The sequence below is a fragment of the Ptychodera flava genome, chromosome 2 (genome assembly GCF_041260155.1).
Source record: "Ptychodera flava strain L36383 chromosome 2, AS_Pfla_20210202, whole genome shotgun sequence".
NCBI classification, from domain to species: Eukaryota; Metazoa; Hemichordata; class Enteropneusta; family Ptychoderidae; genus Ptychodera; species Ptychodera flava.
Genome location: NC_091929.1, coordinates 32,833,079 through 32,855,819, shown reverse-complemented (window position 1 = coordinate 32,855,819; position 22,741 = coordinate 32,833,079). Strand labels below are relative to the sequence as shown.

The 22,741-nt window shown below is 40.2% G+C and overlaps 1 protein-coding gene across 1 annotated transcript; it reads right to left on the bottom strand.

Moving 5' to 3' along the window:
* Positions 1 to 4,550: 4,550 nt before the first annotated feature.
* LOC139119307 (uncharacterized) lies at positions 4,551 to 22,039 on the bottom strand. The gene is made up of 4 exons (XM_070683060.1): positions 21,741 to 22,039; positions 7,620 to 8,696; positions 6,832 to 7,062; positions 4,551 to 6,336 (listed from the first exon to the last, which is right to left on the bottom strand). The coding sequence occupies exons 2-4, from the start codon at positions 8,674 to 8,676 to the stop codon at positions 6,047 to 6,049; spliced, it is 1,578 nt and encodes a 525-aa protein (XP_070539161.1). The 5' UTR covers positions 8,677 to 8,696; positions 21,741 to 22,039; the 3' UTR covers positions 4,551 to 6,046.
* Between the last annotated feature and the right edge of the window lie 702 nt (positions 22,040 to 22,741).

Sequence of the window (22,741 nt, the reverse complement as noted above, 5' to 3'; positions counted from 1 at the left end):
CGGACCAATCCCCGCTTCGGATATCCCGGGTATGAGAATACGTCACACCGCCCAAGGTTGACGGCGGTTCTTTCCCTTCGCAATCTATTTCGCTCTCTGCAGACCAGCTATTGTTATGGTAATTACTTGCTTCGTAGAGATTGATATTACGTCACCACTGACTGTTGCCATGACGATGATAAACAAAGCGTAGCACCTCCGTCGCCGGTCCAATCTGAGCAGAGTCGAAACAGTTTACAGTCGATTCTACTGATTCTAAACCTCTTCAATCATTTTGTGTCGCTGTCTTTGATTGGTTTCAAAAAGCAGGTTTGCTATCTTTTGGCGTGTCTCGGCTTAAAAGGTTGATTGCATTGATCCTTCATTCCAGTCAACCAGGGAAGTTTTTTTCAGGTCCGCGGATCTGTGGCGTGTACCTGTCCCCCCCCCCCCCCACGCTTGGCCTACATCCGTGATCAGTGATATGTATGATGTAATCTGGCGAATACCGAGAACGTACCACTTGAAAAATATTCGTGCTTCTGTTCAGAGTTTACTACATACCATGAGGCCCCCCCCCCCCCCCGATGGATTTAGGCGTGTCATGCCCGCGCCATCTTTCAACTTCCATATCGGTCCGCAGCGACGTTCGGATTTCGAGGAGAAAACATTTTCCAAGGTTACCGTCATGTCGATGGACGTAGGGGCAGATATAGCAACTAGGCAGGTATATAACGTATAGTCGATCATACCCACAGACCCTCTAGGCTCTATGACATACATTCTCAAATCAAAAATCATGGTTTTCAACAAATCGGGGAAAATTTTCAACAAATTTAAATTTACTATACATGGTAATGAGTTGGAAAATGTGTCAACATATACTTACCTTGGCATAAAGTTAAATATTACAGGAAAACTAAACAGAGCACAAATTGATTTGAAAAACAGAGCTATGAAGGCATGTTTTAAATTGAGACAGTTACTCTTTGCAGAGTCAAATATTCCAATTAAGGTCCATTTACAAATGTTTGATGCCATGATAAAACCTATTCTGCTATACTGTACAGAAGTATGGACTGCAGACATATGCACAAATGCAAAAACCATACTCACAAACTTAACAAACACAATTGAAAAGTTGCACATTAAATTTTGCAAGCACATACTTAAAGTGAATAACAAAGCATCCAACATAGCATGTTTAATGGAACTGGGTAGATATCCTCTAATTGTTTCAAGCATAACACAAATGGTCAAATATTGGTTAAAATAAGTAAGAAAGCAGATACAACACTGACTCGTGAGGCTTATGATCTGGGTTGTCAACTGGACAATGCACATACAGATAATTGGGTGTCAGGAATTAAACAATCGTTGCTGCTCGTAAATATTGGAGATGCCATGAATGTAAAGATAGAAAATGACAAACAGTTTAAAACTAATTTTAATGTAAAAGTTAAACAGCTATTTGAAAAATGTGCATTTGAATTGATTCATGATGATACCAGACAAGGGCACCATAAAAATAAACTTCGCACATACAGAGAGTTGAAAAAAGATTTCTCTCTCGAAAGCTACCTTCATATTATAAAAAACCCAGATCACAGGTCAGCCCTGTGCAAGTTACGCATTAGTGCACACATACTACACATAGAAACAGGTAGATATAGAAACCTTGATGTCACAGACAGAGCATGCCAAATTTGCCAAAACAAACACATAGAAGATGAGATACATTTCTTTTTCATTGCAAAGGATACACAAACATTAGGCATGATTTTTTCAGTAAACTAAACATTTGTAAAAACGCATTCAGAGGCACACAAGACCTTGTAAGCATCTTTTCAAGGACAGATAAAGCATCACTATGTGAATTGGGAAAATACATACATACATGTTTTAAACTCAGACAAGACAAAATGAAAAAGACAAAGTAAACTATTTATGAACCTTTAATATGTTGACCTCCTGTATAGATATTTATATTTATATATATATTATATATACTCTTTCATTGTTGTTTTTTGCAAAACCTTTATTGTACTTTATGATCAAGATCCCAACTGGGATACGATTTCAATAAAGGCTTACTTTACTTTACTTTACATAACTCTACAACATTGTATCATGCCATGCAATGTAGACTAGGCTGTAGCCTGAGAACATATGTAGCTAGAGTGTAATTTTAGTGTCAGGATCCCTATCGGGCCTATATCATGCAATATGGTACTTCACCCATCCGTGCATTCTCGTCCTCGTATAAGCGTTTGGACCGGTTGTTTGTTTATATTGCAAAGGGAATACTAGTCAGGCTGATAATCGGTAATATGCCAGGTAATATGTTCTTGATGACAATACAGCGACTGACAAGAATAGAAAGGACATGTTGCTATTCGTATTCATTACTTGCTCAGAAATTAATTTGCTAAAACCAAGTCTTCATAGAATGTCTTCAACTTCAGCTAGGGGCTGCCACCAGCCTGTTGATTTCGAGAAGTTGGTGTTTTATATGTAAATTTATTGTTCCGCGGTATTTTGAACAAACTTCAAATTTGGATAAATGAAATTGTTCATTGCTACCCCTACCCCGCCACGATTTAAAAAATTACCCCAGTACTTTACCAGCCTGTTCCCTTAGCCCTCTTTCTCGTCCCCATCAAACTCCCCGCTAACTCTCGCCAAATTACATTAATTTTCCTGCCAAAAGCCCTCCTTTATCTGCTCGCCCCCCCCCCATAAATTTGTCTTGCTCCGAGTTCACCCCCGGCAAACAGCAGCCGAAACAGCCAGCTGTTTTCAACGTTACCCGCTGAGCAAAACAGAATTTCCTCACCAACTCTTTCCCGGCTTTCTGAAACAAGTTTGCCTGCAAGTCCGACAAGACATCGCTTGCGAACACCTTTTGTGCGTAAGGAAATTCAGAGGATGCTCATTTTCAATGCATGTTATCAGATATTTTTGACGGAATCTCGCCTCTTACACGGTACATGATAATACTTGCAGTCTAAGCAGTTGTTGATGTTCTTGCAGAAGTTCGTCGACCTTTGCACAAAACAATACTCAGGCTCGGCATCGATCGATACCAAAGACGACCGGTCAAGTAATGGGAAATTCTTACCATGTCGGCACTGCGCGTGTACTCAGTCAGAACCGCACATTACGGCACGGTGTTCAACCCACACCTCGAGACACGCGTACACGTATCGCTATTTCTGTCACTACTGACTGATAGTACCCTTTCACAGAGAGGGCGAAATAGTTCATTCTATCACACTTACGAGACTAACCACCGACTTCTTTCTTCAAGAATCGCCCTCAAACTACTACCTCCCTCTGCGCGACGCGTTATCGTTAGTTGAAATATTATCACTCTGATGAAGCCTTGTCTGTAATTTGTTTTTGAACAAATTTAAATCAATCTAAGAACACAGCCATGACAATTTTTCATCCACTCATTCATTCATTCATTCATTCATTCATTCATTCATTCATTCATTCATTCATTCATTCATTCATACATACATTCTTTTATTCATCATTTATTCGTCTTCAGTCCGTCCGTATAATGTTTCATCTCAACTATTTGAATATTTCAATTGTGTTGTTTGACGTCTTGTGCTGCAATACAGGTCAACTGTGCACAACCTCAACTCCGCTTGCGATAAGACACGATTATATGTTCAGTAAAACGTTTTACGGTCTGTACCAAAAAAAACACAAGTTCTTTGCACAAGTTCTTTGCTCAGGGCTGAACATAAACTTTGATCCTCACGCAAGCTTTTGTACATGGCGGCGCTTTTCATGTGGATTAGGATAGCAGCTTTCCCTTACATTGTGGCAATGTTTATTTTTCATTTAAAAGCAGGTAGGAATAGAAAAAATCCATTTTAATTGCCAAGAGATCACCACAAATGAAATCTGCATATTTTTGCATTTAGCAAAGGGTAATTTTTGAAACTTTCACACTTAACACGATTGAAACTAATTTAGGATAATGGGATTTTCACATTTTTCAAATTACCCGAAAGTGTTAGGTGCCGTATAGCTGAATGTTGCAATATCACAATTTACTCATAAAAACAATTGTGTAACGTAAAAGAAAAGCAGGTGAGATAACATTTGTAGATTAAATCGCCATTACTTCACCATCCAATTATCCTAAATTAGTTACAATCGTGTTACTTATGTACCAACCTCATTTTGTATACTAAGCGACTATTTGCTAATATTCCATGTTTTCTAGATATCACAACAAAGGTCAAAAGTCAGCCACTTTGCCCTTTGACCTAGCTTTTGAGTACTGTTATTTTTCCCACTCAGATTTTCCTAAAAACATTTTACCACTTTTTATGAATTTTTATGTAATCTTTTTGATAATTTTGGACCAAATTGACATCACATTTCATCGGCTACAGATTTTCATCAAAATTTTGGCAAAACTCTGAAAAAAATTTGCCTGGGGTACATTTTGTAAAGGCGTCAAAATTGACTTTGGCGCTCAAAGGGTTTACGAAATCACGTTATCTTCAGCATGTGATTGTAAAGGCACACAAACGATTACAACTGTATCTGTTTATGAATGATCACAGAACCAGACTTTATTAAAAATCAACGTGAATTATTATCAAGTTCAATCGATTCAGATTACAAGCTCATAAATCAAGTTTTCTATCACATTTGCTGTGCCGTGCACAAACTTAGACAATATTGCCAAAGTGCATATGTTGCTCGGCTCAAATATTTAAAAAAAATTCACAGTCTTCAGCATGTATATCTGCTGACAGCAACATTTCCAAGTTTTTAGTGACATCATGATGAATTTTCTAGTTTTGCTTGTAAAATACAGTTCGGTGTTCTGCTCCAAAGACCATGTCGATATCCTGAGTGTATAACATGGCAACACAGTCCAACTTGTTTATCCGTTATGTCAAATTTTATTCCCAGCATTGACAACTGAATTCTAGTCCGGTTTGGCATTCTTTTGTAAACAAGAACACTGCAAAACGGTGCAAATTCCATTGCAATGGGAGTTTTCAATATTTCTATTTCAACATATGTGAGGATGAGAAGAAAATTTCTTTGAACGACAGCAAAAGTTCACCGTAGTGCCTTTAAATAGTCCACAATACAGCTTCAAAACATTTTGTCTTGGATAGATTTCCTTCTCTCAGGAAGCAGTACTTTACAACGAAATCAGTTGTGTAAAATTTAGAAAGTATCCGAAAACCGAGAATGGTTTTAGCACCCACGGATAGCATCTCTATCCAGTCTTCGAAAATAAATGAGATTTTGATCAAATGCAATGAAGTTGCTCGCGTTTTTGGCGCACCTCTGTAAACCACAAAAACGTGACGTCACTCATAGATGCTATTAACTTACAGAAATCACCCATTCTGATGTATGTAGTACTGGTTGATAGTTAGCCAATCAGAATATACAATCACTTTGTTTAAAATCGAGACTAAAAACACATTACATTGTGAATCGCAGCCGATAAATGGACGGATATTTTCTAAAATTAATGTACATGTGATCCGCACAAATAAAACTTAATTAACCTTTTTCCTGCGCAGTTTATCAAAAAGTCACGGTCAGAGTGAACGTTGCGAGTTTCTCACGCAACGTGAATAAATACTGGCAAAATAAATAACACTCACTCAATAACAAACGCGGTCCTGTCTAGGATAATATTGGAAGGCATTTGCGGGCAGTAATATTCTCTTAGATGCTGAAAATTTTTGAGAAACGAAAATAACATACTGGTCTTTTCCGCCAGGCAATACAACTGTGATCTGAATTTTGACCCAGCGTTAAGTGAATTCATAAGACCGTCATAAGAACAGTAGAATAAAGGTTACTCTCTATCGCAAATAAATGTAGTGGAGCGATCATATGGGTAAGTGTTTTCTAGCGCCTTATCGTACCGCTTTTGTCCTAAATTCTCAGAAAAGTAACTGTGCATTCAAAGCCGCGAATTCAAAAGTCTGGGTACTGGAGGTAATAAACAATCCACAGGGCTGCAACTTGTCCGTAAATAGTCTATAGTCAGCTTAACGTGCAAGAATCATTCCTCCTTAAATGCACGAAGTACTTGATTAGCTGTTGACCGCTCACCGATGTTCACCAAGGCTTTGATAATCGTCTCTATGGTCGCCTTGCGCATGTCCGACCCTCGCTTCCATTTGTGGAGGAGAGCAACAACGCCCTCCTCTTCATTGTCCTTGTATTTCTCATTTATCCATTCCAGCTGTGTCCGCGTGATGCCGAGCTCTGCAGCAAGCTTAGGGTACACGTGTGGACCAATGTATTGACCAATGATGTGTATCTGCTTGTCATCCAATGGTTTGATATAATCTACGGATAAACATTGTAAAGGAGGGTTAATGTACATGTATGTATGTATGTATGTATGTATGTATGTATGTATGTATGTATGTATGTATGTATGTATGTATGTATGTATGTATGTATGTATGTATGTGTATAATATCCTCCTCTCTCTCTCTTTTTCTCTCTCTCTCTCTCTCTCTCTCTCTCTCTCTCTCTCTCTCTCTCTCTCTCTCTCTATATATATATATATATATACACATATCTATCTATCTACCTATATTTCTATCTATCTACTTGTAATTTTCAATAGATCCATCTATTTATCTATTTATCTATCTATCTATCTATCTAATCTACCTGTAAATTTCTATTTCTATATATCTACTATATATCTATATTTATCTCTATCTACCTATCTATCTATCCGCCTATTTCTATATATTTACATTTATCTATCGCCTCTACCTGTCTTTAATGTAATATCTGTGTGACACGCATAAACTTTAAAAAAATACTGACCTTTTAACTGTGTATCCAGTCTCAGAATTTCGAGGTCGAGTCCAGCGAACTTTTCATCGACGAACTTAGATAGCTGATCCACGTCTGATTTAATTTTGTCGATTCTCTTGTCTCGTTTCTTGAGGTCGTTCTGAATATCGTCTCGTAGACTCTCCGTAGCGTTGGTTATTTTCTTCTCAAGTCGAGTTGTAACTTTGTCCAGCTCTTCGTCAAATTTGGATTGAAGTGCTTCTACAGAGATGTTATTAAATGAGAAAAAAATGTTACTTAAGATGTGCATATTTTATATCTATCTATCTATATTTGTGTATGAGCGTTGTTATGTATACATATGTTGAAACATACATTGAAACATACATTGAAACATACATACATACATACATACATACATACATACACACACACACACACACACACACACACACACACACATACATACATACATACATACATACATACATACATACATACATACATACATACATACATACATACATACGTAAAATAAATGCTATTTTGATATGTATACGCTTTGTCCTTCGACTCACATATCGATCATTAAGTATTATTTGTAAAAAAAGGCGAAATATTATTACAAATTAGCATTTTTGCAGTGAACTCTCTCAACTGGTATTGAGCGAAAGACTATTTTACGTTCGCATGAATTTATTTTCGGATACGGTATTGCAGAATTAACTTTGTATGCCTGATATTCAGAGAAATTTGACAGGCACCACATCTTTCGGTTACAGTGTCAATATGTGTAATTGACATTGTTGTTCACACACCTGTGATTTCCCTGACGACGGGACGCTTGTAATTGTCCATGGGTGACCACTGGGAGCTCTCGTTGTCGCTGCTAGACGAGATGGTCACGTTGGATTGCGTGATGGTCACGTGCGACAGCGAGTTCTGTCCCGTTTCATATGCACTGGACGAGCTAAACGACGGGCTGCAACACCTTGATAAGGGAGCTTCGTCGTCAATGTCGGAAAACGATGCTCTCCTCGAAGACGACCCAACCGCGCCGCTCCCTATAGTCGGAAGACCAGGCATTGAACCGGACTTCATCAATGGTCGCGCCGCTTGTCCAGGAACAACCGCGTCCTGGGGTCTCCACATCATTGGCGCTTTCTTTCCGTCAAGCGAGAGCTGTTGCATCGTGGTCACGGAGGAGGAGCGGCCAAGCCGGGGGGAAGTTAGTACCCCCGCAGTCCGAGGGCGTTGTAAGTTTCTGTCCAACCTCGGGGGCCAGCCACTCTTCATTATTTTGACAAGAGTGTTGGCATGGTCCAGCATGACGGGAATGGTACTGAAAATTCTGCCTGTACGTCTCAAGATGTCTGTGTCCTGAGTTATCGACAAGACGTCGTGGTGCACGCTCTGAGGGACCTCCCCTCCTTCCACCATCTTTCTCCACGCTTCCAATCCAACGCAGAACTCGCGAACGTGACGAGCTTTCTTGCTGTCCTGATTGGCAACCAGAGTCGGCCGGCACTTGTCCACTTCGTCATAGAGTTGCTCGAGTTCCCTCAGCGTGTGTAGGAAAGTATTGATGACGAAAGCACTTTCCGTGAACTGTTTAGCCTTCACGGCTTCATAGCAATCTTTCACATCCTTCAGTGAATTTACTTCCGAGAAGCTGCCGTCATGACTGTGTGCCGACCTACACAGAGGATATGCTAGTGTAATTGAAGACGAGAAATGGACGTAGTTCGCTTTCAGATTGTTCCAAGAGCTGCTTATTTTGGTGATTCTTTCTTCTAAAAATTCCGAAGCTTCGAAGATGGTCTTCTCCTGCACGGAGCCGTTGCCCCGGCGACGGCGTGGTGACGCGGCCGACATTTTCAGAATTGACTGCACACCTGTGGGGGAAGAGGGACAAAATGAACTCTTGGTTAGCTTTTCATATCTTCATTAGTTTTGTCGTTGTACTCCTTCGTAAAGTGTGCTGAAATACAAGATATTAACCCTGACACACTCATTGACACACATACAGACACAGACACGCCCACAGTGTGCCACACGCCTATAAACGAGTGAATTCTAGTTGTTATGTAGGTCATTTCCCCCACACTCATCATGACCTGAGTTCAATCAGTCTAGAACATTCCCAAGGTCACTGCCCTTGATGACCTCACAACCTTGAATTCAATTAGTCATGTTTGGAATGTTCTGGAAAGTTGATTAGTTGTGTAAGGGAGATAATTTTAGAACAGTAATTAGCATGTCAATAAAAGTTCTAGATTGTTCTTACATGCCTTTATAAAAGGGACGTGCACAGCTTCCAGTCAGACTTTTGGGATCGTGTCTCTTGTGTGTTACTAAACTCCAGCAGTAGTCATTCTCAAGACTTTTCAAGACCTTCACTGTCAACGCTGGATTTATACTGTGGTCTTTGTGCAGCTTCAAGCCTGCAAGCCAAAGGACTGTTCATTCATCCAACTGACTGTTACAACTCTGAGACTGGAGCTTTGCCGTCCCAGCTGAGATAAGTAGTCTGTACACTTTTAAAGCTTGTACTCTGTCCCTAACTTAGCAATTAGTTTTGTTTTCGTAATAAATTTTGTTTAAACGGAAACTGCTGAGTTCACCCTTTTGTTCGTTTTCTCTGCACGTAACAAATTGGGGGCTCGTCCGGGAGACGAATATTTGAGCCGTTTGACAACATTTTGCCTGCCTTTTTTAAAAACTACAGTATTCTGTGAACTCAGCGAAATTTAATCATGGCGGAATTTAAACCAGAGGAAATGGATGACCTTGATCAGGACACATTTGATTCCCTCAGAAAAGACGACCTCATTGCACTGGCCATTTCCTTAAAGTAGAAGTCAAAAGATCTATGCGCAAGAGGGAAATACAGTACCGTATTGCCAAACATCTAGTTGATTTAGGCCAATTTGAGGAATCCACCCTGAAAGATTATGAGCCCGAGTCTACCTCTGAACTCAGAAAATTAGAATTAGAAATGCAGACAAATTTGGAGATCAAGAAACTAGAATTACAAATGGAAAAAGAGAGACAGGCATTAGAAAAAGAAAAAATACAAATGCAATTAGAAATGAAGAAAGACAGAGAGAGAAAGACAGGCAGGAAAGATTAGAAATGAAACGTTTAGAGCTTGGACAGTCAGGAAAATTCTTCCCTTCAGACAAGTTTGACATCACTAAGCATTTCAGGTTAGTTCCCCCTTTCCAAGAAAAGGATGTTGATAAATATTTCCTTCATTTTGAGAAAATTGCTCAGAGTCTGAACTGGCCTAAGGAGTCCTGGTCTATGCTTTTGCAGAGTGCTTTGGTGGTAAAGCCAGAGAAATTTACATTCAATTGTCAGTAGAGCAGGCTTCAAATTATGATTCTGTGAAGGAATTAATTCTCAAGGGCTATGAATTGGTGCCTGAAGCTTACCGTCAGAAATTTAGGGATTGTGAGAAGGTAAAAGATCAAACTTATGTTGAATTTGCTCGAACAAAAGAACAACTGTTTGATCGTTGGTGTTCTTCTGAAAAGGTCAGTCAGAATTATGACAAATTACGACAACTTGTTTTGATTGAGGAATTTAAAAGGTGCATCAGAAGTGACGTCAAGACGTTTATCAATGAACAAAAGGCAGATACATTGGAGGTTGCTGCACGTTTGGCCGATGATTATTCATTGACCCACAAATCTTCATTTCTCAGCAAACCATCCCAGTCCTTTCCATACAGAAACAATGCAGGTAAATTTAACTCCTCCTTTTCATCCAAGAATTTCTCAAAGGACAGTAGAAAATCAAATGACAACAGTTCACAAAATTCAAGTAACACTCCCACATCATCAGATCCCAGGTCTCAATCTCCTTCTGACAAACAGTTCGGTTCACTTTCTTGTAATTATTGCAAGAAAGACGGCCATTTAATGTCAGAGTGTTTCAAATTGAAAAGAAACGTGAAGGTCAAAGTGGTCAAAGTGGATCTAAGCCCACCGGCTTTATTTCTTCATCAACTCAATTAGAGTCTAATAATGTGTGCAACACATTGTCTGAGGTTAAACCCCTCTTATCCCCAATTAATGAGGTCAAGGTCAATTCTTCTCAAGATAGCATTATGGGTATTTTCGAACCATTTATTCACGATGGTTTTATATCACTTTCTAGTGATTTTTCTTCCGCTACCCCTGTCAAAATTTTAAGAGATACCGGGGCTTCCCAGTCTCTTTTGTTGGCAGATACCCTGCCGTTTTCTGAAAAGTCATTTTCAGGTTCTAAAGTTCTTATTAAGGGGGTAGATTGTAATGACTACATTCCTGTTCCTCTCCATAATGTCTATTTGTCTTCGGACTTTGTTTCTGGACCTGTGACTTTAGGTATTAGGCCTTTTTTGCCTTTTGAAGGGATTCACCTTCTTCTTGGAAACGACCTTGCTGGGGACAAGGTCATTACTAATCCACTTGTGACTGATAATCCTAGTTTAGATCAGGATCCAGAGCCAATTGAACAAGAGATACCCGATTTATTTCCTTCATGTGCCATTACTCGAGCCATGTCCAAGAAAACTTCTGAGAATGAAAATACTCTCAAAAATAATGTCACAGATGTTGACTTAAATGACACCTTTCTCAGTCAGGTGTTTGACACGGATCATTCCGTTATCCCTCGTGGATTTGAAACTTCCAGTAAAACTTCTGCTGACCAAAGTCAGACATTTTCTAGATCAAATCTCATTGCAGAACAACACAAAGACCCAGATATTTTGTCTTTGTTTGACAGGGTAGATGATGAGGTAAAACTTCAGATAGCTCTGTTTCCTATTATACAAAATCTGGTATCCTCATGCGTAAATGGAGACCTCCAGATGTTTTGGTTGATGACGATTGGGCTATAAAACATCAAATTGTGATTCCAAAGCCCTATCGTGCTGAAATATTGCGCCTGGCCCATGAAACGCCCTGGGCTGGTCACTTAGGAGTCAGGAAAACTTATCATAAAATTCTCAGTCACTTTTATTGGCCTAATCTCAGGCAGGATGTAGCACATTTCTGTAAAACTTGTCACACATGTCAAATGGTAGGAAAGCCGAATCAGACCATTCCAAAGGCCCTTTACAGCCAATTCCTGCATTTCAAGAACCATTTAGTAGGATTCTAATAGACTGTGTTGGGCCCCTACCAAAAACAAGATCAGGAAATGAGTACATGCTGACAATAATGTGTACATCAACTCGGTTCCCAGAAGCCATACCACTGAGAAATATAAAGACAAAGACTATAGTGAGAGCTTTAGTCAAATTTTTCACTTTATTTGGCCTCCCTAAATGTGTCCAGTCCGATCAAGGCTCCAACTTTATGTCTGGAATTTTTCAACAAGTAATGGATCAGCTAGGCATTAAACAGTATAGGTCATCCGCCTATCATCCAGAAAGTCAGGGTGCTCTTGAGCGATTTCATCAAACTTTGAAAAACATGATTAGGACCTACTGTTTTGACACAGAGAAGCAGTGGGATGAAGGAATTCATTTTCTGCTCTTTGCTGTTAGAGAGTCAATTCAGAGTCTCTTGGTTTTAGCCCATTTGAGCTTGTATTTGGACATACAGTCCGTGGCCCACTTAAGCTCGTTAAAGAGAAATTCCTGTCTGACGACGATGATTGTCTGAATATTTTGCAATATGTGTCAGATTTTCGTACAAAACTCTCTAAAGCATGTGAATTAGCCAGAGAAAATCTTGAGTCATCTCAGCAGTCAATGAAAACCAGATATGATAAAAACCACCTCAAAACGGAAGTTTGAACCAGGTCAAAAGTTCTTGTTCTACTTCCGATTCCTGGCAAACCACTCCATGCTCGTTACTTGGGCCATACCTAATTGATAAGAAATTGAGTGATTTAAATTACATCATAATAACACCTGACAGGCGAAAACAAAAACAGCTATGTCACATAAATATGCTTAAGCCATATTTGGATAGGGATAATCCTACTAAAACAAAGCCTGTCAGTACAGTCAGTTCTGGCCATTATGAAGATAGTGATACTGAAACTGACTTGAGTGAAAATACTCTAAACTCAAAGCTGGGCTCGGTCAAGCTTCAGAACTCAGAAATCCTGGAGAAGCTGGAGTCTACAAAGTTGGCACACCTCCAGCCAGAACAACAACAACAGGTGAAAGAACTGCTCCATGATATAAACACCTGTTTCAAGATGTTCCAACGAGGACAAACGTCATCTATCACGACGTTGATGTTGGGGACAGTAAGCCTGTAAAACAGCATCCATACAGACTGAATCCAACAAAAGCGAAATATCTCCAGGAAGAAGTCAAATACCTGCTGGACAATGACTTTATTGAACCCAGTAAAAGTAACTGGAGTTCGCCGTGCATACTTGTTCCCAAATCAGACCACAGTTATCGTATGTGCACGGACTTTAGGAAGGTCAACACTTTAACAAAGACAGACACTTCCCAATCCCGAGGATTGATGATTGCATCGACCGAGTGGGAAAAGCCAAGTATGTGACAAAATTTGATCTACTGAAGGGATTTTGGCAAGTCCCTCTGACGGATCGTGCTCGTGAAATATCCGCCTTTGTTACACCAGACGGATTGTTCCAGTACAAGGTGATGCCATTTGGAATGAAGAACTCTCCGGCAACGTTCCAACGGATGATCAACGACGTCATATCCGGGCTAGATGGGTGTGCAGCCTACGTTGACGACGTCGTCCTGTATAGTGACACCTGGGAGGAACACATCAAGCTCATGCGGAAGTTCTTTGAGAGACTGAGTAAAGCAATGTTGACTGTCAACCTTGCAAAATCTGAGTTTGGTTGGGCGAGGGTGACTTACCTCGGACATACTGTAGGACAGGGTGAGGTAAAACCTGTTGATGCCAAAATCAGTGCCATTTCAAGTTTTCCCATACCAAACTGCAAACGACAACTGATGCGCTTTCTCGGTATGGCTGGTTACTACAGAAAATTCTGTCCAAATTTCTCCACAATTACTGAGCCTTTGACTAACTTACTTAAAAGAAAGTAAAGTTTGTTTGGTCAGAGCAATGCCAACAGGCATTTGATACACTTAAAGCCATACAGCAAAGTGCTCCAGTGTTGTCTGCACCAGATTTCACTTTGCCATTCAAATTAGCTGTGGATGCTAGTGATACGGCTGCTGGTGCTGTTTTATTGCAAGAGGATAGTCATGGTATAGATCATCCTGTTTGCTATTTTTCACGCAAATTTAACAATCCCAGAGAAACTACTCTACAATTGAAAAAGAGTGTTTATCTTTGATATTAGCTTTACAGCATTTTGAAGTTTATGTTACTTCTTCAAATCAGCCAATAGTGGTTTATATTGATCACAACCCTCTTGTTTTTCTGCAGAAATTTAAAGGCAAAAATCAGAGATTGCTAAGATGGAGTTTAATGTTACAGGAGTTTAATCTTGACATTAGACATATCAAAGGCAGAGACAATTTAATTGCAGACTGTCTCTCTCGTATTTAGAGTTTATTGTTGTTCACTTTCAAGAAATTTTACTTTAGAGTAAAAAAATTTTGAGTACTTAAATCTTTTTCAAGATTACATTTGTAAAAGAAAGATTTTTCTTTGAAAAATTTTCTTTTTTTGAAGAGGGGGTGTGTTATGTAGGTCATTTCCCCCACACTCATCATGACCTGAGTTCAATCAGTCTAGAACATTCCCAAGGTCACTGCCCTTGATGACCTCACACCTTGAATTCAATTAGTCATGTTTGGAATGTTCTGGAAAGTTGATTAGTTGTGTAAGGGAGATAATTTTAGAACAGTAATTAGCATGTCAATAAAAGGTTCTAGATTGTTCTTACATGCCTTTATAAAAGGGACGTGCACAGCTTCCAGTCAGACTTTTGGGATTGTGTCTCTTGTGTGTTACTAAACTCCAGCAGTAGTCATTCTCAAGACTTTTCAAGACCTTCACTGTCAACGCTGGATTTATACTGTGGTCTTTGTGCAGCTTCAAGCCTGCAAGCCAAAGGACTGTTCATTCATCCAACTGACTGTTACAACTCTGAGACTGGAGCTTGCCGTCCCAGCTGAGATAAGTAGTCTGTACACTTTTAAAGCTTGTACTCTGTCCCTAACTTAGCAATTAGTTTTGTTTTCGTAATAAATTTTGTTTAAACGGAAACTGCTGAGTTCACCCTTTTGTTCGTTTTCTCTGCACGTAACATAGTCCCGACTCAATAAAATTTAGTTTTCAAAAATAAATGAGAAATTAAACTCACACAAGGCCATGTTGACATTGGACATGGTTTTAGGATAACAACGAGAAACAAGAGTCTTTCACAGACAGAACAGATATAGCTAGTAGATGCGAGAACGTTTAACTGGTTGAACTTCATTGATCTTTAAAAAGGTGTTAACAGATCTAGAGCCTTACCGACAGACATGCAGGTGTACAGACAAACAGACAGACAAATTGTCAACGGTTCACGGTAGACTGACAAAGTGAAACGACGGAAAGTTCGTATGTAGTATGTTTACTGGAAAGAATTGTAAATACTCTAATATTCTGAGTACCGGGATTGCAACATCGCAGCACAAGACGGGGGTGTGACGTCATCAGATCTGTACAACAAAAGATCAATAACAAACACCTCTGAATTTGACCTTGTTTCTGTGAAGGTTGACCTACATTGTGGTGCAATGGAGCAAACTTGGCGAGATTTTTCGGTCGGTTTTGTCGCTTAATTTCTCAAGTTAATAACCACAATCTACTGTCGTACGTATCTGATTTCAGAGGCGCCAAACAAGAATGTAAGTGTAGGTAGTATGGGACGATAAGTTGAGAAGATAGTGCATTGTTTTCGGTATAGCGATATGAACGTAGAAGCTGCGTATCCGGTACGCGACAAGTTTCAACTCGACGCGGTTTATTTTGAGCACACGCACCTTGGCAACGCAGTCTGTTTCAATGCTTGAACTCGTGATCACAGGGTTACCCGCACAATGACGCTATAGCGCTTCGTTGTTCAGACAAAAATACCGCGAAAACTTCGCGTGTGCATGACTAACTTTTATATTTGTAAATAAACGCTAGTCTAGCTGCACGTAGCAGCGTTACAAACTTCTGCGACCAAAGTTCATCAAACTCTACAAAGTAATCTCACCAACCACCTGTTGCTGACACTTCTGTTTGTCTGATCGCGATCCTCCAGTAGACCGATGACGTCAACACTACTTTCGCTTTATTTACCTACTGACTAAAATTACCCATCGATCTGTATGTCATCTATCTATCTATCTATCTATCTATCTATCTATCTATCTATCTATCTATCTATCTATCTATCTATCTATCTATCTATCTATCTATCTATCTATCTATCTATCTATCTATCTATCTATCTATCTATCTATCTATCTATCTATCTATCGATAGTATCTATCTATAGTATCTATCTATCTATCTATTCGCCCGTCTGTGTCTGTCTGCCTGCCTGCCCGTCTGCCTCTCTGTCTCCCCACTACCAGCTAGCTAGCTACTGAATTGCTCACTGTTTACTCTTGAATAGTGGAAATTGGAATAGCCAGAGATTTGACCAAAAGCACCGTCTTAAATCACTTGATTATCAGCAGAGCCGCCGACTGTCTGGATAGGAAGAATGTCTTGCTCCCGTGACAGGCACTGTACGCGGCAATACATGTTCAGTCTTGGGAGTTTACGACTGGTGCGATCCAATGACTTCGAGTTGCACGCGACGGTGGTATGTATGATCGAAGAATAAAAGAAATCAATATAGACTGTGACACGGTTGTTTTGTGTGTACAAGCCACAGGGCGACAAATGTGAGCCGGCCATGTCTCAATATAGCTCGTGATTTCAACTTACACGGATCAGAGAGGTCTGACTTGCAGATTATGACGCAAGCAAGTTTTCGCGCGTCCTAAAGGAAGTAATTGAATTTCTTCACATTATTGCACAATGATGTAATGGAAAGGCCGACATAGATTACGTGGTATAAATAGTTTAAAAATGTCATTTTCTCTTCACAATCAAACTGGTGTTTTTAAACATTTATTTAGATTTCTCACCGACTCTATAAGTTCAATAAGCGTCCCTGTTTCAAGTTCAAGGCAATCAAAAATCTCCCCACTCTCTGTTAAGACTGTCTCCAGTACAATATTTGCAGACAGTCTTAGTTGAGTCTGTATTGCAATTTTTAAAATCCTTGCTTGAGCCTGGAAAGTATTCTTACCGTCTAAAACAATAAATAACTTTTCACTGTTGAGGTTACAAGCTAAATATGGAAAAATTGACTACTTTTAAAATTGCTTGCGGAACATGCACGCATTGTAATTATGTTAAAAGTCTCGAACTTGTTGAAAATGATGATATAAAAATAGGGAATATCTCTATGTCATAAAAATTAATCCATTTGATTGAAACGCGCGAACTACCTTCCGTCAATGCATTCCACCATGTTTGTCAGCTTTTCACTGACCATCTTAATTTGCATAAATTTCACAGAAATGTACGATGGCCTGGAGACTTGTACTGAAATAAGCAAACAACTTTTACATCTCATCGCCGACACTATTATAATTGCAGTTATAATACCCCTGAAGTGAAATACTTGGTTGAATGAGGACATGGATGATGATCGGACAATGGCCTGGGAAATTACGACGGGTTTCCGGGCGTTTTATACGCTTTTGATTTTGAATATTTTTGTCTGCGATTTAGCCCGCATATTTTTTTTTAATCCTCCCCCGGAAAAATGAGTTTACTACACTGTCGAAATCGAAATAATTAAGAGCCCAGACGTATTCGATGATGCGAATTTGTCTTTGAATATTTTGAAAGGCGTTCAAGTTCTTTCGATCACTGGCTTTGTTGTGCTCCAATATTTGCCTGGGGCTTTGTTGCAGTTCACTGCTAATGAAATCTACAAAGGCACTGAAGAAGTGTGAACTTTGACCTCTCATGAAATCAAGTTATTCGTTTATCGTTTCCGTGGTATCACGTACAGTCCCTCACGGTGAGGGATTTTGCTATTACACTAGAGCTAGGTCAATCAGCATAACTTTTGTTCGAACTGATTTTGCACCGCGTTGTGTACTCTACTTATACCGTACCCTACTTCGTGTAAACTCCACTAAGTAATGATTAAGGTGTATTCAGGCAAGTCATATCGCGATATGACGATTTTATGACCCATCTTGTCTAGTTAGTGAGTCATGATCAGAAAATCGACAATTGCATGAGTAAGGTAAAATGACAGAAAACATCTCCGAACCGCTGCTTCCATTTCAATGCACGTTTTAAATATATTTTGAAAATACCGTAAAATCATCAACCCAAATACTTTTTCATTTTTCTAAGAGCTTATTAAGTGATAAAGTTCTTTTTCGATAACTTAGAGCATTTGATAAAAACAATATTCAGTGATTGTTTTTTATCCAATTATACACGCTTGCAATCTACTTATGCATCCTATGTCACAACTGGAATTAATGTGATAATTTATTATTGCGCTAAAAAGGATTAAACATTTCGATCGTCGCGATAGCTTCTGTTGTGTTGTCGAAAAAAAATCGAGTAGTTTTGCATATCCTCCTCCGACAAATCCGTGCCACGTCAACCTTGGGAATTGGCAACATTTTGGCCAGTATGGTCATTACGTGGGTGGACATCCGTCATCATTACTTGCACTGAGTGCGATGATTAGACCATGCATTGACTGCGCACTTGGTAATGGAATGGGGAAACAATAGCACACATCTATGATAATAATGATGTGTGCAGAATGAGACCCTCGGATTATGCAAATGGTGAGCAAAGGGTAATGACCTGATTTTTGAGCAGAAATTTGGAAATTCTCCCCGTCTTGTGGTCATCTATCAGTGTCCATCTGTCTCTATCTATCATACCGTCTGTTTATCTGTCTGTCTGCCTCTAGCCCCAACTCACTCACTCACTCACTCACTCACTCTCTCTCTCTCTCTCTCTCTCTCTCTCTCTCTCTCTCTCTCTCTCTCTCTCTCTCTCTCTCTCTCTCTCTCTCTCTCTCTCTCTCTCTCTCTCTCTCTCTCGCACAACTGCATACAAGACACTGACGACTAATTAAAATGTGACTTTACCTAGAGAAAGTGAACAGGTTGTATATACGATATTTTAAAACAAGTTGCATTGAAATTGCACGTGAATATTCTAGTCTAACTTATTTTGAATAAGTGAAATTTCGGAAGTGAAATACAAGCTGTTTGCAGCTGCCCCCACGCAATGACTTGAAAACTGTCCCCTACCGCCCAATACTTGTCCCCTTTCCTCACCAAGAATGTCCTCGTTGGCCTATCTCCCATGCAACTGCGCCTCTCCCATAATTTCTACACTCCTCTCAGGCAATCGGGTCCAACTTCCTGCAAGCCCGCTTGGCCTTTTCAAGTTTGGCCATCCGAGAACAATGACATAATTTCCCCGCTCACTGATCATAAACTGAATATGCCCATCCACCCTTAATCATCAGCCGATCACCGACTGTCCGTCAAGAACCCATTTGCGTAATGTTACGGTCCCTGATATTTTGATGTTAATGTTATGGGATATCGGCTTTGAAATGCTGAGATACACAGTGGCCTCGATTGTCACGTTCAACAACATTCATGCAAAATAAAAGAATGATGGGATGACGTCATCGGCGAAGGTTACGGACACGGGCGTGTCTGAAATGAATGCAAATTGTGTGAAGTCATCGATCGCACTTGCTACAAATTATAGATTTGTGATTTGCCCTTTGTCATGAATTTCTGCTTCTTGTGTGTCAGTTTGTGATTCAGTTTAAATTTTAATCGGTGACCGTTCAAGGCTATAAATTTGTGTGTTTTGGATTGTTAGAAGATACGAGTCGGTCTCTATATCGGTTCCCTACAAATTTCTGTCACGCCCCGACTCCGTCTGCCGCGCCATGTCTGTTAAACCCCACAAGAGTTACTGAAACTTGTCAAGTACAGATTAGTAAACGTTAAATCGATTTTGTAATTTCACTTTAAAGGTTCAGATAAGCGCTAAATAGTCGTGATTTTATTGAGCTCATAACATCTCGTTGTAAATTACGGACGCACGTTCAGATATCAAAGCGCTCTCGAATGAATCTCATCGTTAGAGCGCATCAGGGTTCCGCGTTCGGGCGTGCGTAAGCTGCGTTCGGGTCCACACTTTCACGTATATAACGCAAGAATTTGACAAATCATAAAAAATCGATTTTGGTCAATATCAAATCCATTACGCAGTCTAAGGTACACCAAAACGGTATATCCACGTATGACAAGACACATTTCTGAGTTGACTTGTATGGCTTGTCGGTTTTGAAACGGTTTAGTACGTCTATTATCTCAATACCAGAGTTTCACAGCAGCTCTCTTTATGCTCAGTGCTCAGCTTCGGAGGTTATCCCAGTATGGCAAAACAAGACTATAGGGCTAAATAGATAACGCATAACAGGCCTGTAGGTGTGAACTCCGAACGCATCGTCTGCTTCGATGATTTATTTTGACATGGAAGCTAATAATGGCGTGTTCTGTCACCAAAATAGCTATAGAAGCGCCCACGTGCTTGAAAATATTCAGTAGAATCGCCTGAATTGAAAATCAAGTGTGTATTTCCAGATGTAGAGATTAAAAAACAAATATTCCTATACTGTGGCCGAAACGCTACGTTTTGTGGCCCGCATATCAAATATCGAAATTGGCGGCAAATCGGTCTACTTTTGTACATCCATGGTGAGACATACGATCGGCTGACGGACGCTGGCAGGTTGCTTTCTTGCTTCAAGGATAAAGATACGAGTCAATTCATTTGTCATTGTATCGACCGAGGAGTTCGGCAGAGTCACCTAAACCATAGCCCCTAGGCGATATGCTTAAACCCACACTGCCATGACCCGAGGCCATACACAACCTAAATCAGAAAACTCTGGTAATAATTTGTTTTACTATTCTATTGTCACAAACTGCTCTTTAATGACCACAGCTAGGCACACTGATTATATCTTTTAAAGTTTTTCATTTGTCGAACTTCTGTGATAATGTTTTCCGTCAAATGCACAGTCCGGTGCCACTGTAATTGTATTCTGTTCCGTGCTATATATGTTTCTCGTATGTATCTGTTCAGTTGCATTTTATATTCATTTATCCCTACAGAATGGTCCAACAGATCGTCAGAAGAATTGGGACTTAAGAAAGTTCACAATGGAAAACTGAACGCGTTAATTTCTTTACTGGAGAAAATCGATGTTTCCGCTGACGATAGTTCAGTGGTTCGATTCGCGCTCCGACAGTTTGTCACTGTCATTTTAGAATCTTGTGATCTGCCGACAGATTACCAGTAAAACGCTACTTGTGTAACTGTTCGTCGTCTTTCTAACAGAAGACGTGCTCCAAAAATTTCAAAAACCTAAGGAATGTAGTAGTTTTCACTGCAAATTGTAATTTAAGAACGTCTCGGATCATGAATGCACCACAAGATCGATGCAAGGTGGAAGGTCAACCCTTCGTGCGAGACACAGGAGCTCGCTGGCAGGTCATCGATATCATCATCTGGCGTATATTATGTTCTATATGTCAAGACGCTCAATCTACACCGACTATTGTGGTCAGGGCACAATTGCCCTTGGTGGCGAGACTCTGCCGTAGACTATATCGTGCTACCGTTCAGCCAAAAGTACATCTATGGTCACACAAAGTCAGCCGACTCACGGTCCCTCTACAAAACCGTGGCCGACTGTAAAAAAACGGACACTCGTCAACAGCAGTGACAGCAGCATAGACAATGCCTTACCCGATGTTCGGACTCGCGCGTACACTGGAGAGTTTACATGTAAGGGTAAAGACTCTGTGGTTTGTAATATAAACATAGACAGGTTCCTTTATACAAACATGTGGCGTTACTCACCTCTGCAATAGGCCAGTGCAGGGCTGCCCGGTTCACAACACTTGCTGACCAGCTCTCAAAACTGTATTGAATGAAATCGTCAGGTTCCAACCTGCTATGAAAATCACGTGTAAATCATTGTTGTACGTGCACATCACAGGAAAGACCGAATCCTATGGTGGATTACTCGTCGTCCACAGTTGTCCTGGATTGCGTTATGGGGAAAGGGCTACCCTCGGTGACGTGTAACGTTCACACGAAGCGACTTCAACCCTAGGCCCTCGTTTTGCTAACCGGTCGAGCATGCAACTGCAAGTTTCCTGTGTACGTGTGTGGGCGCTATTCACATGGTAATTGACCAATTGCGAGAAGTGAGCATGACATCATCAGCTATATATAGCATACGGTGGGGGAAACCCGCCGTTGCCGTGACGATAACAAACAAACCAAGCTATACGCTGGTTCACCAAGCTAAATCATATAAATAATCTCACGAGAAAGCTAAAACTGGTTTTATTCTAGTATTGTTCTTTCGACAGGTAGACCAAAACGTGACGGTCTCCGAAGAAGACAGCATGTGTCGCCCGCCAACAGATTTACTCTGAATGTAGCAGCGGAGATGAAAGCGAACAATGCAAACACATTGAACCTGACAGACCTTACAATGACATAATTGTGTTACCATCAACTGCATTATTTCTCCGACCCCGGTGACCTTTGACTAGACAAGTAAATGATTTCGACCAAACGGAGGAAAGAACCTAATTATACACTGTTGCCCCGCCGAGCACATTCCACTCACCTCAGTGACGCTATGCAGGTCGCGAAGGACCCGTTATTTTATCATAGAGCAGGGGATCGAAATTCGTGAAAGTTGGCCCAGCATATAGACCATGCACTTTCCATGGACAGTTTCAGCCACATCAAGAGGTCAACATTCACGTTCAGAGTTATAGGAAATATGCTTAGTAAACCTTATAAATATCGGTTTTCAGGCGTATAGGGCCCATTACGGGAAACCT

Coding starts and splice junctions, on each gene's coding strand:
- LOC139119307 (XM_070683060.1), bottom strand. CDS start 8,676: ATGTCGGCCGCGTCACCACGCCGTCGCCGGGGCAACGGCTCCGTGCAG. Junction 7,063..7,619: donor CGTCGTCAGGGAAATCACAG/GTGTGTGAACAA, acceptor ACATCTCTGTAG/AAGCACTTCAATCCAAATTT. Junction 6,337..6,831: donor ACTGGATACACAGTTAAAAG/GTCAGTATTTTT, acceptor GTTTATCCGTAG/ATTATATCAAACCATTGGAT.